The following is a 13,667-nucleotide window of genomic DNA, read 5'->3' on the forward strand; positions in this document are numbered from 1 at the left end:
TGTCCAAAGACATGCAGCCTAAGAGGACTGGAGACTCTTATTTGCGTAACCTGCATCTCGCCCTAATGAATACTGGCATAGTTTAATGAGAAACCTAGTAGCTACACTGTGAAACAAGCATGTCCCCACCCAAGGGCATACTTTCCATGGGAGGGCATGACAAAATTCCCATGTCTCTAATAGTTTAAGATTGATTTTATTACTAATGTCTCTCCAAATGCTATTGTCCAGATGAAAGTTCTGAGCTGATGAAAATGTTGATACACTGATCTGAGTTGCCTTTAATTATAACTGTACGCTCAGAGCAATGAGCTTAACGTGTAGATCTCATATTATATATTTCCAAACCTACAGCTTGTCAATGCATATGGTAACATGTTTGTATAATTTACTATTTTTGTTTTTATATTATGAAATCATACCACGATACTGTATAGTAAAAAAGTGTTTTCATTCAGCGATGCTGATCTCAGATGAGTCACACAGGGAAAATACTTCCCTATGTCATTGCTGACGTCGGCCATCATGACTTACTCATCACTTTGTTTTCCTTGGACGTGTTTGAAACTGAATATGACACACCCTGTCTCTCTGCCAGGGCCTCTTTTGTAACACATTCTTTGAAGAGTAACACATTTTAACTTAACTGAATGTCTCCTGAAGACATCTTCATCTTTATACCAGATACCAGATTTATGTCCTCCTGTAAAAGTTGTGTAACCAAAATACAATGTTCTTGACCGACAAATGAAAGAAAACATAGAGTGTTTTGAACATACTGAACATGTGAATGGAGAGTGTAGTAGTGACTCATGGCTTTTCTTTTGAGATTTTGACAATTTTTGTATTTGCAGTCAAACTGGGTCCCCTTTAAAATCCATTGACTTGAATCTAGGTTTTTAGTGGTGTATTCCTTTTACCTTAGTAGGATTGAATCATGGGATGTTTCCTCCACACTTAGCAAACATGCAGCCTCAGAATTTGCTTTTGCTTTACACTGAGTTCAGTGTCACCTATGTGACTGTGTCGTTTTCTTGCCTTGCTAATTACTTGGTGTCTTCTGCAGCTGCCACCAGCACCACCACTACAGCCAAGACCTCCAGTCATGTGATGCGCTGCAGTGACAGCCAGAGGAACTACTGTGTTAATGGAGGGGAGTGCTTCACCCTTGAAATCATGCCAGGCAGCACAAAGTTTCTCTGCAGGTATGACATGTACCATAGATTATAATACTGACTAACTCAAGTGTGTTCATCTGACTGAATATGTTATAATGCCATCACTGTGATTTATGATATCCTCTATCCAGTGACTGTCATTAAATATGTATCTGACAGTTATTTTTCAAGATCTACTTGCTCCAGATACTGAAGGTCCTCATTCAGATACACTTTTAAGCTGATACGCTTAAGTAATTGAGATGATCATGTTTAACAAACGTTTAATTTAAGATTCCAACACCTGAAAGTGATGGGAAGTGATCAGCTGATTGTTCCACCAGCAGAAACTCACCACTGGGTGCAGACACACAGAGAGGGTGCGCTAAAAATAAATGATAAGTGTAGCAAATCTGGTATTTTATCAACCCTGTAAGTGGTATGCTTAGCCAGGCTCTCCATAGTGGTGAGTGATTGTGTGTAAAGGTCCCATAGCTGATCACCACTCATTAAATACATTGGGCCTCAAGCAAGAACATCCTCATACTCTTATCCTAACTCTCTTACTCTTTTTGTGAGGCTTGTTCAGATAAGATTTGATTATTAGCATTATCGGCCCCCCTAAAACTGCCATATATTGCTTCCTTTTCCGCTCTGTGAATGGACAAAAACAAATTTAACCAAAGAGCAAAAAGAAGTCTTTCACCTGCACGTTTTCAGAAAGTTACAGACAAGTTCAGCGGTGTTAGAAATAATAAAAAAAAAGATTTAACATGAAGATAATATAAAAAAAAAGAGATTACTAAAACATGCAGCAGGTGATGTTACCCTGTCAGGAGCAGCAGAGGGCGGTGCTGGACAAAACAGTTGTTCCCCTGTGGAGAAATGCAGACTAACAGACATGCCTGAACCACTCATGAATTCATGAAAGTATGAAAAAATTGGTGAATGCCACAATCCTCTTAAATCACTTGTACATGCCACATAAAAACAAATCTGTTTGAGTAGGAGTGCATCTAGCATGAGGCCCATTGACTTAAGTGAGTCAAATAAGTCACAGGAACATCATGCAGGCAAAAAAGGTTCATGGGTAATTTCACCATGACACCATGCAGGTTTTTGCCATTACAGTTTCTCTCTGGATCTAAACAAACTGGTTATGATTTTAGTGTTCAGCCACAAAATGACAGAACTGCTGTTGTCCTCAGTCATGAGGTGGCAAGATAGAGTCACTTTCTAGTTAAGCCAAGGTCAGTGCTATCAGAAGTGCTGTTTATAAGGGCAGCAGTTTGAGGGTTACCTGAGCTCTCAAAACCAGGGACAAATCCTACAGTGGAGGCAAAGTGCACACCACAAGCTGCTGTCACTCTAAAGAGCTGCAGGAAGATGAGTAAAAAGAAACTAGCCATTTACTGAAAAATGGAGAACTGAGCTCTGGATAGTGGATTTTGGCATCACTTGAATGGTCAGGGCTGGCTCAACAGTGACAGCAGCATTGTCAGAAACCATGAGGTACTTGTGCACTCCGTAGCCACAGATGTTCTTCTCCTGCATGTGTGCCACAGGGTGGCCTAAGAAGATCCACCTCTCTCCTGCTGAACCTGAACCAGAGAACACCACAGAACTCTTCCTCAAATTCTTTAATAGGTGGTCAGCAAAAGACTTTCACTGTTTAAAATGCAAATGATTTTTATTTTTATAATGCAGCAGTGCAAAAGTGTGCTAGCTGATTAGCTCTGTAGCACAAGTGCAGTCAGAACAATTTAAATCCACATGTGGATTTGGAGACTTACAGACTTACTTGGAGACTTATTCAAAGCCTCGTTTGTATATTTAAAAGAAATGGCATTATTACCTGCAATAATGCAGCCCAATATCCCTAGGAGTTACATTTATATTGGCTGATTTAACTCTTATACCATTGCATGAAGTAATGTGTTTGTTGCCTGCAATTAATGTTTGCCATTTTACTATCTGTAGCCACACCATTTCCCCAACATTAACCTTAAAGTGCAACAGAAAAGTATCAGCGTTGTTGTTTGGCAGTAGGGACGTATCCTGGATCCCGCCGGGTTTTGTGCCTGAACACTTGATGTCTTTGTGTTTGTCCATGTGTACCCATGTCGTGTGTGTAACAAGTCAGTGCTGTGTGTGTCTCTTCCTTTCTACCCATCAACCAGGTGTTTGGCGGGATTCACTGGGCACCGATGTGAACAAGCTGTGCTTAAGACAGTCTCAGATCCAAAACGTATGTGAACTCAACTGTATTCAACCCCACATGTCATTGCTGGTGTTTCACCCCGTCATGTTTTCACCAAGAAATGGTGGAAACATCCATGTTCCCTTATACGCAGTGATACAAATCTGGTGATAAAGTATATTTCTATGAGCTCAAGCAGAGCCCTCTAAATGGGTCTAAAGGTTTAAGCACTCTCTCCTCTTTAGAGTAGTGCACTGAAATTTGCATGTACTTCACATCTCATCACACGTCATCCATGCTGTTCAGAGCAGTTAGCTGCCTCCATCTCAGGTTGGTGTGGTGTTTCTTGTCTGTAAGACATCCTACCTCTACTGTTCTTCCCATGCAGTCTCACCCTCATCCCCTTAGAAACCAAAACACAGGAGAACACTCGTAACAGGTACTCCCTGCATCAGAACTGTTCCTCAATGGTCCAGTGTTTGACTGACCACTGAGCAGTGTAATGATTTTGATGTTTCAAGTCCAAAACATGTGTTTGATACAGGAGGCCCCGGGGCCCACTGGTTGGGCTGTTGCCACGTCAGGACTAACAGGGCCATTACTGGGAGCCCTTTAAAGGCTAAGCTTGTCCTACGTACGTACGTACATGCAAACTTCAGTCTGCTGCTGAGACAGTATTTAAACCTATAGAGCTTGATGGGGCATGTACAAAATAGAGCTGTTTCCCATACAATCTCCCTAAATTGGAGATCATCATAATTCAATATACATGTGTGTGAAGGTCTGAGGTGATAAATAGAACTCAGGCTCCCAGACTATAGCTAGACATACTGGTCTAGCTTCTAGTGGGCCCTTCCTGCCAACACCAGTGATGACTGTTGTGGGTTTTGCACAGCTCTTGTATAAACTAACTCCTTCTGTTTTCTTGTTTGTTTCTTATGTTTCATACTCAGGTGTCCAAATGAATTTACTGGTGATCGCTGCCAAAACTATGTGATGGCCAGCTTTTACAGTATGTCTATTTCCTCTTCTATCTGTATTTGGATTGGAGCATGCTCAATTAACAGTTCTTGTGCTGTGTACCTGTTACGTTATTTTTCTCCTTAGATCTGTGATTTATGCATTTTGCATGCTTAAGTTTATTTCTCTGTATTATTTTGTATGCTAAAGCTGCATGTGGCATCGTAGAAGTTATACACATTTTATTTCCATTTCCATGACCAAAAATGTGATTGCACATTTACTCTGTATTTATTTATTTATAAATGTAACGCTATCAAATTAGTTGTGAATAAGAATCAGTAGTTCAGATGTATTCTGATAAACAGTGCAAGTAGGCTGAACATTAATCCAACGGCATACAGTATTTGAGTAACTGTTTAACATCACTGATCAATTAACATTTGGGTGTAAACTACAAAAAAAGATTTATTAATTGGACCTTGTTTATTTCATAATGAATTCATTTTTTACATAAATAAACACATACATACCTGCGATGGACTGGCGACCTGTCCAGAGTGTACCACGCCTTTCGCCTGATGTCAGCTGGGATTGGCTCCAGCCCCCTGTGACCCTGTACACAGGATAAGCGGTTGATGATGGATGGATGGATAAACACATACATATCCACATGTGATGAATCAAACAGGGACAAACGGTGTCATTGACAAAGCACCAGGCCTTGCCAATATTATCTGCTTGTAGAACAGCAGCGCCAGCTGTTTCAGACTGGTGTTTCTGGATATGCTGTTCCAATCCAATCTCTGCCGCTATCAGCGAGAAATATATAAGCGGCAGCAGTTTAGAACTGCAAATAGACAATGACTAATGTGTGTCATTTTCAGAAATGTAATAAAACTGCTGCAATTTACCACTACCACTAGTCTAGTTCAGTCAGCTGTAAGTCAAACACACCCACATGCACACAAATCATTGTTGTATTGTGATTACTTCTGTAAGATTATATATTTTACAGATAACTTATAATGCCATAGATGTAAAGAGATAAAGGGTGTTACTGTAGCCACAACATTTCCCTAACAGTACTGTGATATGATGTCTATTTGTATTCCAGAATCAGAATCAGCTTTATTGGTCAAGTATGTGTACATACACATGTTCATATTTGACACCATGCCGCATTCATAACTCAGTCCAGCAAGATCTGGGTGTGAGCGAACTGCGACTAAAATCAGGAGAAGCTGAACTCGGTCTGATCATATATGTGTTTGTCTGTGCATGCTAACCAACTTAAGCCAAATATTTCCCCCACTCTTTTTTCCATTGTTTTCCATTTATGCAACCAGTCCTCTAAACTAAACGACATGCCTGTCAAACAACCTATACAGTAGGAACATTTTCTGATCTATGTGACTGCGGTAAATTCAATAAAATTGTATTTATATAGCGCCAAATCATAACAGAAGTTATCTCATTGCACTTTCCATACTTACTAATAATATTTATATGATATTATTTATCCAACAATCCACAGTAGCACAATGCATGTTCCACATAGACATGTAAAAAATGAGCGTGTTTCTCAGCAAATGCCTTTTAATCCCATTATTACATTAGGTGTTTTAAACAATTATAATAAACACTTTGTAATTCACATTGTAAATTGTTATTTATTTTTAGGAATATAATGAGTATGTGTTGGGTATTGTGCATGATCCTCATAGCATGCTAAATTCAGAGTGTTGACTGGTGAGTGTCCCTATCCTCCTAACTGGCATTGCAGTCTAGAAATGAAAACACACTAATGTAAGTGAATGCATCAAGCCACATCATTGCAGTCGTAGTGTCTTAAAGTTGGATACATACATAATATTGTATTCAAATCATTTAAGTCTTTAAAAGCACAACATTTGTTTAAAAAAATGTAACTGGTGTTATGATCGCAATACATACTTTCACCGGTATTTTAAAGGTACAGGAAACTAATTAACCATAAAGCGCTAAGAAATGTCATGAGTTTTTGTCACATTTCTATGTTTTTACTTGGGTTTTATTATTTTTATTTAGTGGTTTAGACACTGGGACACACAAAAAAGGCCCAAATAGGGAACACCCTCACCTGGATATCTCCTTTGTGCTGTGAGAATTACCATGCCCACCTCTCTCAGGCTTAGTCCACACTGACACGGGTATTTTTTATAATAAAAATAATAATAATAATAATAAATTTGTAGAACATTTTCAATAAAATTAAAATACAAACAGTCCAATAATTTTTTTTATTTAAACATAAAAAGTAAATACCACTTATACAAAGACATCAAAGATAAATGAACATTTAGGACTCAGTGAATAAGTAGGTGTTAAGCTTTGATTTAAAAACCTCATTTGAAGATGACAGTCTAATATCTGCTGGAAGACTGTTCCATAACGTTGGAGCGCAAAACGAAAAAGCTCGCTCACCAGCCGTTTTCTTCCTAACCTTTGGTACAGTCAGAAGTCCTGTACGGTGGGAGCGCAGCAACCATGTAGGCACATAAGAATTCACAATGGTGCAAGGCCATTCACTATTTTGTACGATGAAAACAAAATCTTAAAATCTGCTCTGACCTGAACAGGGAGCCAGTGAGGCCAGCACAGGAGTTCTATGCATGCATTTAGATTATCCAGTCAGAATACGAATAATGCTTCAGCATTCTGGACCATCTGTAGACCTCGCAAACTTTTCTTTATGTGACGTGAAAACACAGCAGACTGCTGATTGGTCAGCGAGAATCATCACTATCGGGTGACTGTGGCTCAGGAGGTAGAGCGGGTTACCTGTTAATTGCAAGGTTGGTGGTTCAATCCCTGGCTCCTCTGGCTGCATGTTGAAGTGTCCTTCAGCAAGATGCTGAACCCTGAATTGCCTCTGGTGGCTGTTCTGCCAGCGTGTGAATGGTGAATGCTGATGTAGTGTAAAAGCACTATGAGTAGTTGAAAGACTAGAAAGGCGCTACACAAATATGGATTTACATTTACTATTCACTGCGTCATCATTGCGCGCGCCACACAGAGGCCAGCAACAGAAAGTTTTATAATTTACAATTTTCATACTTTATTTCATCACTAAATCCACTTCTGAGAAGTTCTGAGGTGAGAAATCAGCTGTGTAGATTTCGAATATTGACAGTTTTACAAAAAGTGATGGCGGAACAAAAATGTGCACAGCTGGAAGGTTTTCATGCCACTCATCTGTCTTTACATTCTGAAGAATGTTGAAACGTTTTAACTTAAATAAAGAGAAAGCTGTTTTTGGGTCGCCGATGTGTGTGTCGCATTGAAAATTACGTTGCGGCAGTTGTGTGTGGCGTCGCTATGACGACCAGCTACATTGAGGGTACTATATCTCTGGGTCTGTAATGGAAAACTGAGCACGGCCAAACTGAGTCGAGGCGAGACCAGTTGAGCTGGTACTGGTAATGGAAAAGCGGCTTTAGGCAGCCCAGAGAACAGTACATTACAATAGTCCCGCCTAGATATAACAAAGGAATGAATAAGGGCCTCAGCATCTTTAAGTGCCAATATCGATCCAATCTTTAAAGGCTACAAGGCTATTTTTGTCAACTCTTTAATATGCAAATCAAACGAAAGTGATCGATCAAACACGACCCCAAGATTCTTTAGTCTATCCTTGCAATGAATGATGGAATCATCAATGGACAGAGTAAAATTGTCATACAAATGAACTAATCTAGCTGGTCCAGTATATCATCTCAGTTTTAGCTGAGTTGAGAAGCGGGGAGTTTGCTGATAACCAGCTCCTCACAGCAGCCAAGCAAGTCAATAACTCAACTGAATCAGATGTATTTCCTGCAATAACTGGCATATATTTTTGTAAGATGATGAAAAAATTATCTGACCCAATGGCGCAAAGTATAATGAAAACAGCAGTGGACCAAGGACTGAACCCTGTGGAACCCCATGCTAGAGTGGGGTAGAGTCGGAAAATGTGTTAAAAACACACATTGCGATATTTCTGTATGGTAAGATGTCAACCACTGAAGCACCTGGCCAGAGATGTTGAAGTATTTCTCAGTTCTGTCAAAAAGAATATAGTAGTCCAAGAGAATCAAAGCCGCTCTAAGATCCAACAACAAAAGGACAGGTGTTAAGTCTGAGTCAGCAGGCAGTAGCAGATCAAAGCAGGCAGTGGCGCACAATCTGACATCAAACACAACAGATAATGACGCACAGTCTTACATCGCATGGCAAAAACTCTGGTTTTACTGGCTACATGACAACACTGCAACCGGCATTTTCACCCTGGCAGGGGTTTTCAAAAAGTCTTTCAGTGACCTGAGGCTGCGTTGCCATGTGGACGAATGGCCAAAAAGAAAGAAAAAGTTACGGTTTTGAAAATACCTGTGCTCGTGTGGACAGGGCCTCAAGTGTTGCACAGTGAATGACTAATACATTTGGTAGTTTTTTGTGAATTTCAGTCACAACTCGATACAAAACAAAATGAGCTGAACAATTTAGTGCAGGGAGTCGATGCTCTGTTTTATTAATGTTGTAAGGCATGGCAATTAGTGTTTTGAATCAAATGAAAAACAAAATCGTAGCAGTATATTTGTTAGGATTTGTTAATTTTCCGGACCTAGAAGCAAAACTCAGTCAACAGTTCAAAGTAGATTTATTTAGAAAATAAGAGATGATGTTTGGAGAGCAGGGCAGGCAAAGAGAGCTGGGTTGGTGGCTGGAACACAAGACTAGGCAGGCAGATGGAGATCCACAGGAAGGTAATGAAGCTGAGGCATATGGAAACCAAAGGTTATACAGGATTCAGGTAACACGAGGAAATATGGAGCTAGACTAGAGTTTCGACCACAGCGTTCTTTGCAAACTCGGAACTCCTTAAGCATGTCAAGCGTTTATCAAAACAAAAGTTCATCCAATATTATGTCTTACAAGCACTACACTCCATGCCAGGCCTCTTTTACGGCTCTGTCACCCGACACTGGTCTCCAAACGTTTTGTCAAGAAAATACACTTGAAATGTGAGATGACGCGAACCTACACAGAAAACCGCTGTTGATTGGTAAAGCTAGCAATTTTAAAGACAAAAATGTAGGTGAAAGAATGAATTAGCACATGCAGGTAGCAGGGATTGTCTGAGCTACAGAGAGAGCTGGAGCTGAGTAAAAAGTGTTTTGCTGAGAAAAAGTAGCTGCCTGCTCTCATTGGCTGGAGGTGGACGTCGAGTCAGCCAACTCCTCCAGATATTTGGCATGCTGATTTACACCTGATCACAGCCTGACGTTCGGCAAGCTCGCCGACTGGCAAATCATGCTTAAAATTGTGTAGTGTGAACTAGGCTTTTGGAGGCTTCTGCACAGTCTTCAGTTAGGAAAGCTTTCAAGACTACTTGACTGTTTGAGGCAAACTTGTGAAGCTGGAGGTTTGACTCAGCAAGTCAAGTCTTTGGCCTCCTATTTAGGCTTTGCTGCAGTATGGAAAACGTTTGACTGCTTGTTCTTGGTTGTTAGACAAGCATTGTCTTGGTTGTCTGAAAGGAATAGGGGCTACCCAACAATATAACTCATTCCTGTAAACTTATTTGTCCACCAAGATCTCATCTTCAATTGAAGATGCCAGCTTGTTGTCCCATTTGCCATGACTGAATACAATTGTCCCAACATCTCTTCGTCCTTACTTGTCTCTGAGATCCTATCTGAGATTCCATTAATTGACTCAACCACAAAATCTTTGGCCCCTCGACTGGATGTTTGCATTACGCGGAACATTTTCTCAGTACGAATATGGTTAACACTTGATGTTGAACAGCTCGAATAAACTACACCTTGCTAGTGACTGATTACTTTGGTGGTCCAAGATGATGTGTGCCTTGATAGCTTTGTCTGGTTGACATTTGTAATACACTATACTTTCAAAAGACAAATCTTAGAACATAACTGGTAACTTGTCCTGCACCACAAACTTCCGTGCTGTTTGATTTGACAACAACTTTGATGTTGTTGCTTTCTTCTGCCTCCTCGCTGTTGTGGTGAAGTTGAGGAAGCCATGACCTGAGGTGCAAGGTCTAGATTCATAGCAGAGTTGTGGTAGGTGCTATCCCACTCCGTACTCTCAACTACAGGTTCGCACAGTCCTTCGCTAAGTGAGTGTTTGAGCCACAACACTTGACACTGAAGGCTTTGCTTCACGTGAGGTGGTGTGGCTTTTCACGTATAGTAGAGCTTTTGTTTGGGTCTCTGACACTTGAGCTTATTGAGAAAACATCAGTCTTGTGAACTGAAATGAGGTTCCTTGTGCCTTTTAAAGAAGGGGTTTTAAGGCTTGATAGGTGAGCAAATCTAGTGAAGATTTCAAATTGTGGAATTTCCGTTTTCTTCTTTGTTCTTCAAGCCAACAGAGATCCATTTTCCTTGAAGCCCATACCCATAGGGCAACTATGGGTTCAATGCCATGTGCAGTATCCAGGTAAGACAGGGCTGGGGCGTAACCACCTTCTTTGGCAAACTGTAATTTCCTTAGCAAGTCTGTAAATTCCCATAGCTTTAAGTGTTCTTTTCCTGAAACTCTTGGGAAAAAAAGAGCTGCATTTCAGGTGCCGCACTATATTGCTGGAAAGTTCCCAGGTCTTTTTGAGTGAGATAACAGGATTTGTTACATGCACCAACCGCAGATATTTGACACGGTTGCTGGATTCTCTACCAAGCCATTTAGTCATGTTAGTAGCAGTGAGGCCTAGCCCTTGAGTAGCATTGCTGTATGATCACTGCCACGCACGTTAGTTTTCAGGTCTAATCGATATAAACTTTAACTCACCGGGTTGTGCCAAGCAAGATACTGTGCCAGGTGTTCAGTTGCGGGTCCACCGTGGTTAGCTGTTGGCATTTACCAGGGATCGAAGGACTGCAGAGACTTGTTTAAGTCTGTGAGACACATTTTTGATTTTCTAATTTTTCACCATCTCCATGTGGAGCCTGAGATAGCTGGTAGCAACATGGTCAAAGCCCTCAGCAGGGAGCTTGTGTTACTAGCATGTGTTGGCTCATTTGGAGAAATAGAGGGACACTGTCTTGAAATGAAAGAATCGTTAGGGCTTACTTGAAAGGTGTCATTTGGAAGGGACATGTTGAGGGGCTACTATTAATAGCTGCTTGTGCTGGAGAGTCAGTAGGTGCATGGCTTTTACATGAGTGTTGGTCAAAATGAGAATGGATGTATTCACTATTCATGCTCCATTTTGCCTTCCTCTGATGGGCCTGCCTCTTTCAGACCAACACAATTTTCCATTGCATTCGCAACTTCCCCCTCAGCCGCTTCTGTTTCAGCAGCCGCTGCCTCAGCGGACAGCAAGCACTTCTTGCTAAGCATCCCTTTTTACACTTTCCAGCTGCAATTCTTTAGCTGCTTTCTCTTTCTGATATTCAGCCTCTCAATCAGATTTTACTTTCTGATGTTCAGTTTCTCTGTCTTTTCTTCCTGTAGCTTATTCTTCTTAGCAGCTCCCTCTGTTTCAGCTTTAGCTTCTTGGTCTGCAAATGCAGCACGTGCTTTGTCATGTATGTGAGAATGAGCTAGTTGACAATGCAGATATGCCTGAACTTCTTCCAATCTTACAACGTAAGAGCTGCAGCTGTCCAATTAGCTAAAATCTTGCCTGTAAAATGATGACCGCAATGAATCACCATTTAGTTGGCAACATGTGTTTTTTCCAATGTAATACTTGTAAATAAAACATTCTTAACATTAACTGATAAACACAACTATGAAATTATTTACTAATGGTCTGTGGTGTGTACAGTGTGGATTAGAATGTATATAGAAAAGCATGCAGACAGATTCAGCCGGCTTCCTCAAATGCTAATTGCAAACTCGGAACTCATTGTGGCGTGGCGATGGCGCTATGCCTTTGGCATGAGAGACCCGGGTTCAATCCCCCACTCTGACCCACCCATGTGTCCCTGAGCAAGACACGTAACCCCTAGTTGCTCCAGAGGCGTGCAACCTCTGACATATATAGCAATTGAAAGTCGCTTTTAATAAAAGCGTCAGCTAAATGAATAAATGTAAATTAAGCATGAAAAGCACAAAATAAAAGTCTATCCACCATCATGCGATTAAGGCAACATAGACTCAAACTTGCATATTATGGCTGTGAGATTACTATGTTACCTATACCAGTGGTTCCCAAACTTTTTCACATCAAGGACAGGTTGGTGAGTAACGGATTACATGTAACAGCGTTACGTAATCAGGATACAAAAAAAGTAACTATTCCTCTACAGTACAAAAATTTACGTAATGAGATTACAGGTACATTTTGAAAAATCGGGGATTACTCATAGGGATTACTTTAAGCAGAAAGTTTCCATGAAACAGAAAAGGCAGTGCAAGGCAGATACCTTCGTGGGGGGGGGGAGAAAAAAAAGAGAGAGATGGAAAGAGAGGGGAGGGAGGAAGCCTACACAATATACACACAGAGGTACAGACAGTAAAGGTGATGGTTGCTATAGACTAAATGAAAAATGGTACAGATATATACAGTAATGTTAATGATTATAATAACAATAATAACAATAGGACTAGTAACAACAGTTGTTGTAGGAGAGGGTGTCGAGCAGGAACACGGGGGCAGCAGGTGACCTGCAACCACAGATCCAGACTCCACAGCTCCAGAGCCAGAACACCTGCAGGAAGTGATAGGAGGAGAGAGGAGAGGGACGAGAAAGCACAAGACTACCAGAAAGGGGAGAAGTCGTGTTAGTAACATAAATTAATGGGATGAGGTTGCATACAGAGGGAGAGAAAGTAGAGGAGAGAGGACCTCAGTGCATCATGGGAAATCCCCCAGCAGTCTAGGCCTATAGCAGCATAACTAAGGGATGGTTCAGGACTCACCTGAGCCAGCCCTAACTATAAGCTTTATCAAAGAGGAAAGTCTTAAGCCTACTCTTAAATGTGGAGATGGTGTCTGCCTCCTGAACCCAAACTGGAACCTGGTTCCACAGGAGAGGAGCTTGATAGCTGAACGCTCTGGCTCCTAGTCTACTTTTGGAGACTCTAGGAACCACAAGTAACCCTGCATTCTGGGAGCGCTGTGCTCTGGTGGGGCAGTAAGGTACTATGAGCTCTTTAAGATAAGATGGTGTCTGACCATTAAGAGCTTTGTAGGTGAGAAGAAGGATTTTAAATTCTATTCTGGATTTTACAGGAAGCCAATGCAAAGAAGCTAAAACAGGAGAAATATGATCTCTTTTCCTGGTTCCTGTCAGAACACGTGCTGCAGAATTCTGGATCAGCTGAAGAGTCTTAATGGACTTTTTCGAGCAGCCTGA

At 41.0% G+C, this 13,667-nt stretch overlaps 2 protein-coding genes across 8 annotated transcripts in view; one reads left to right on the forward strand and one right to left on the reverse strand.

The window, feature by feature from the left end:
- The window catches only part of LOC123981550 (WD repeat-containing protein 7), a 190,394-nt gene that overhangs the window by 154,967 nt on the left and 21,760 nt on the right, over positions 1 to 13,667 (reverse strand). The gene's annotated exons all lie outside the window — the stretch shown is intronic.
- The window catches only part of LOC123981564 (pro-neuregulin-3, membrane-bound isoform-like), a 580,451-nt gene that overhangs the window by 16,465 nt on the left and 550,319 nt on the right, over positions 1 to 13,667 (forward strand). For 3 of the 4 annotated variants that reach the window (XR_006827790.1, XM_046066480.1, XM_046066479.1), the window contains exons 3-5: positions 1,067 to 1,205; positions 3,338 to 3,405; positions 4,311 to 4,369. Coding sequence is in view for 3 of the 4 variants with exons in the window: in XM_046066480.1 (XP_045922436.1) it covers positions 1,067 to 1,205; positions 3,338 to 3,405; positions 4,311 to 4,354 (251 nt within the window). In the remaining variant the exon portion in view is untranslated. Of the gene's footprint in view, positions 1 to 1,066; positions 1,206 to 3,337; positions 3,406 to 4,310; positions 4,370 to 4,876; positions 5,131 to 13,667 lie in introns of those variants that run through there. The other variant, XM_046066481.1, reaches the window with a different exon arrangement.

Source organism: Micropterus dolomieu, linkage group LG13, assembly GCF_021292245.1.
Source record: "Micropterus dolomieu isolate WLL.071019.BEF.003 ecotype Adirondacks linkage group LG13, ASM2129224v1, whole genome shotgun sequence".
Classification (NCBI taxonomy): domain Eukaryota; kingdom Metazoa; phylum Chordata; class Actinopteri; order Centrarchiformes; family Centrarchidae; genus Micropterus; species Micropterus dolomieu.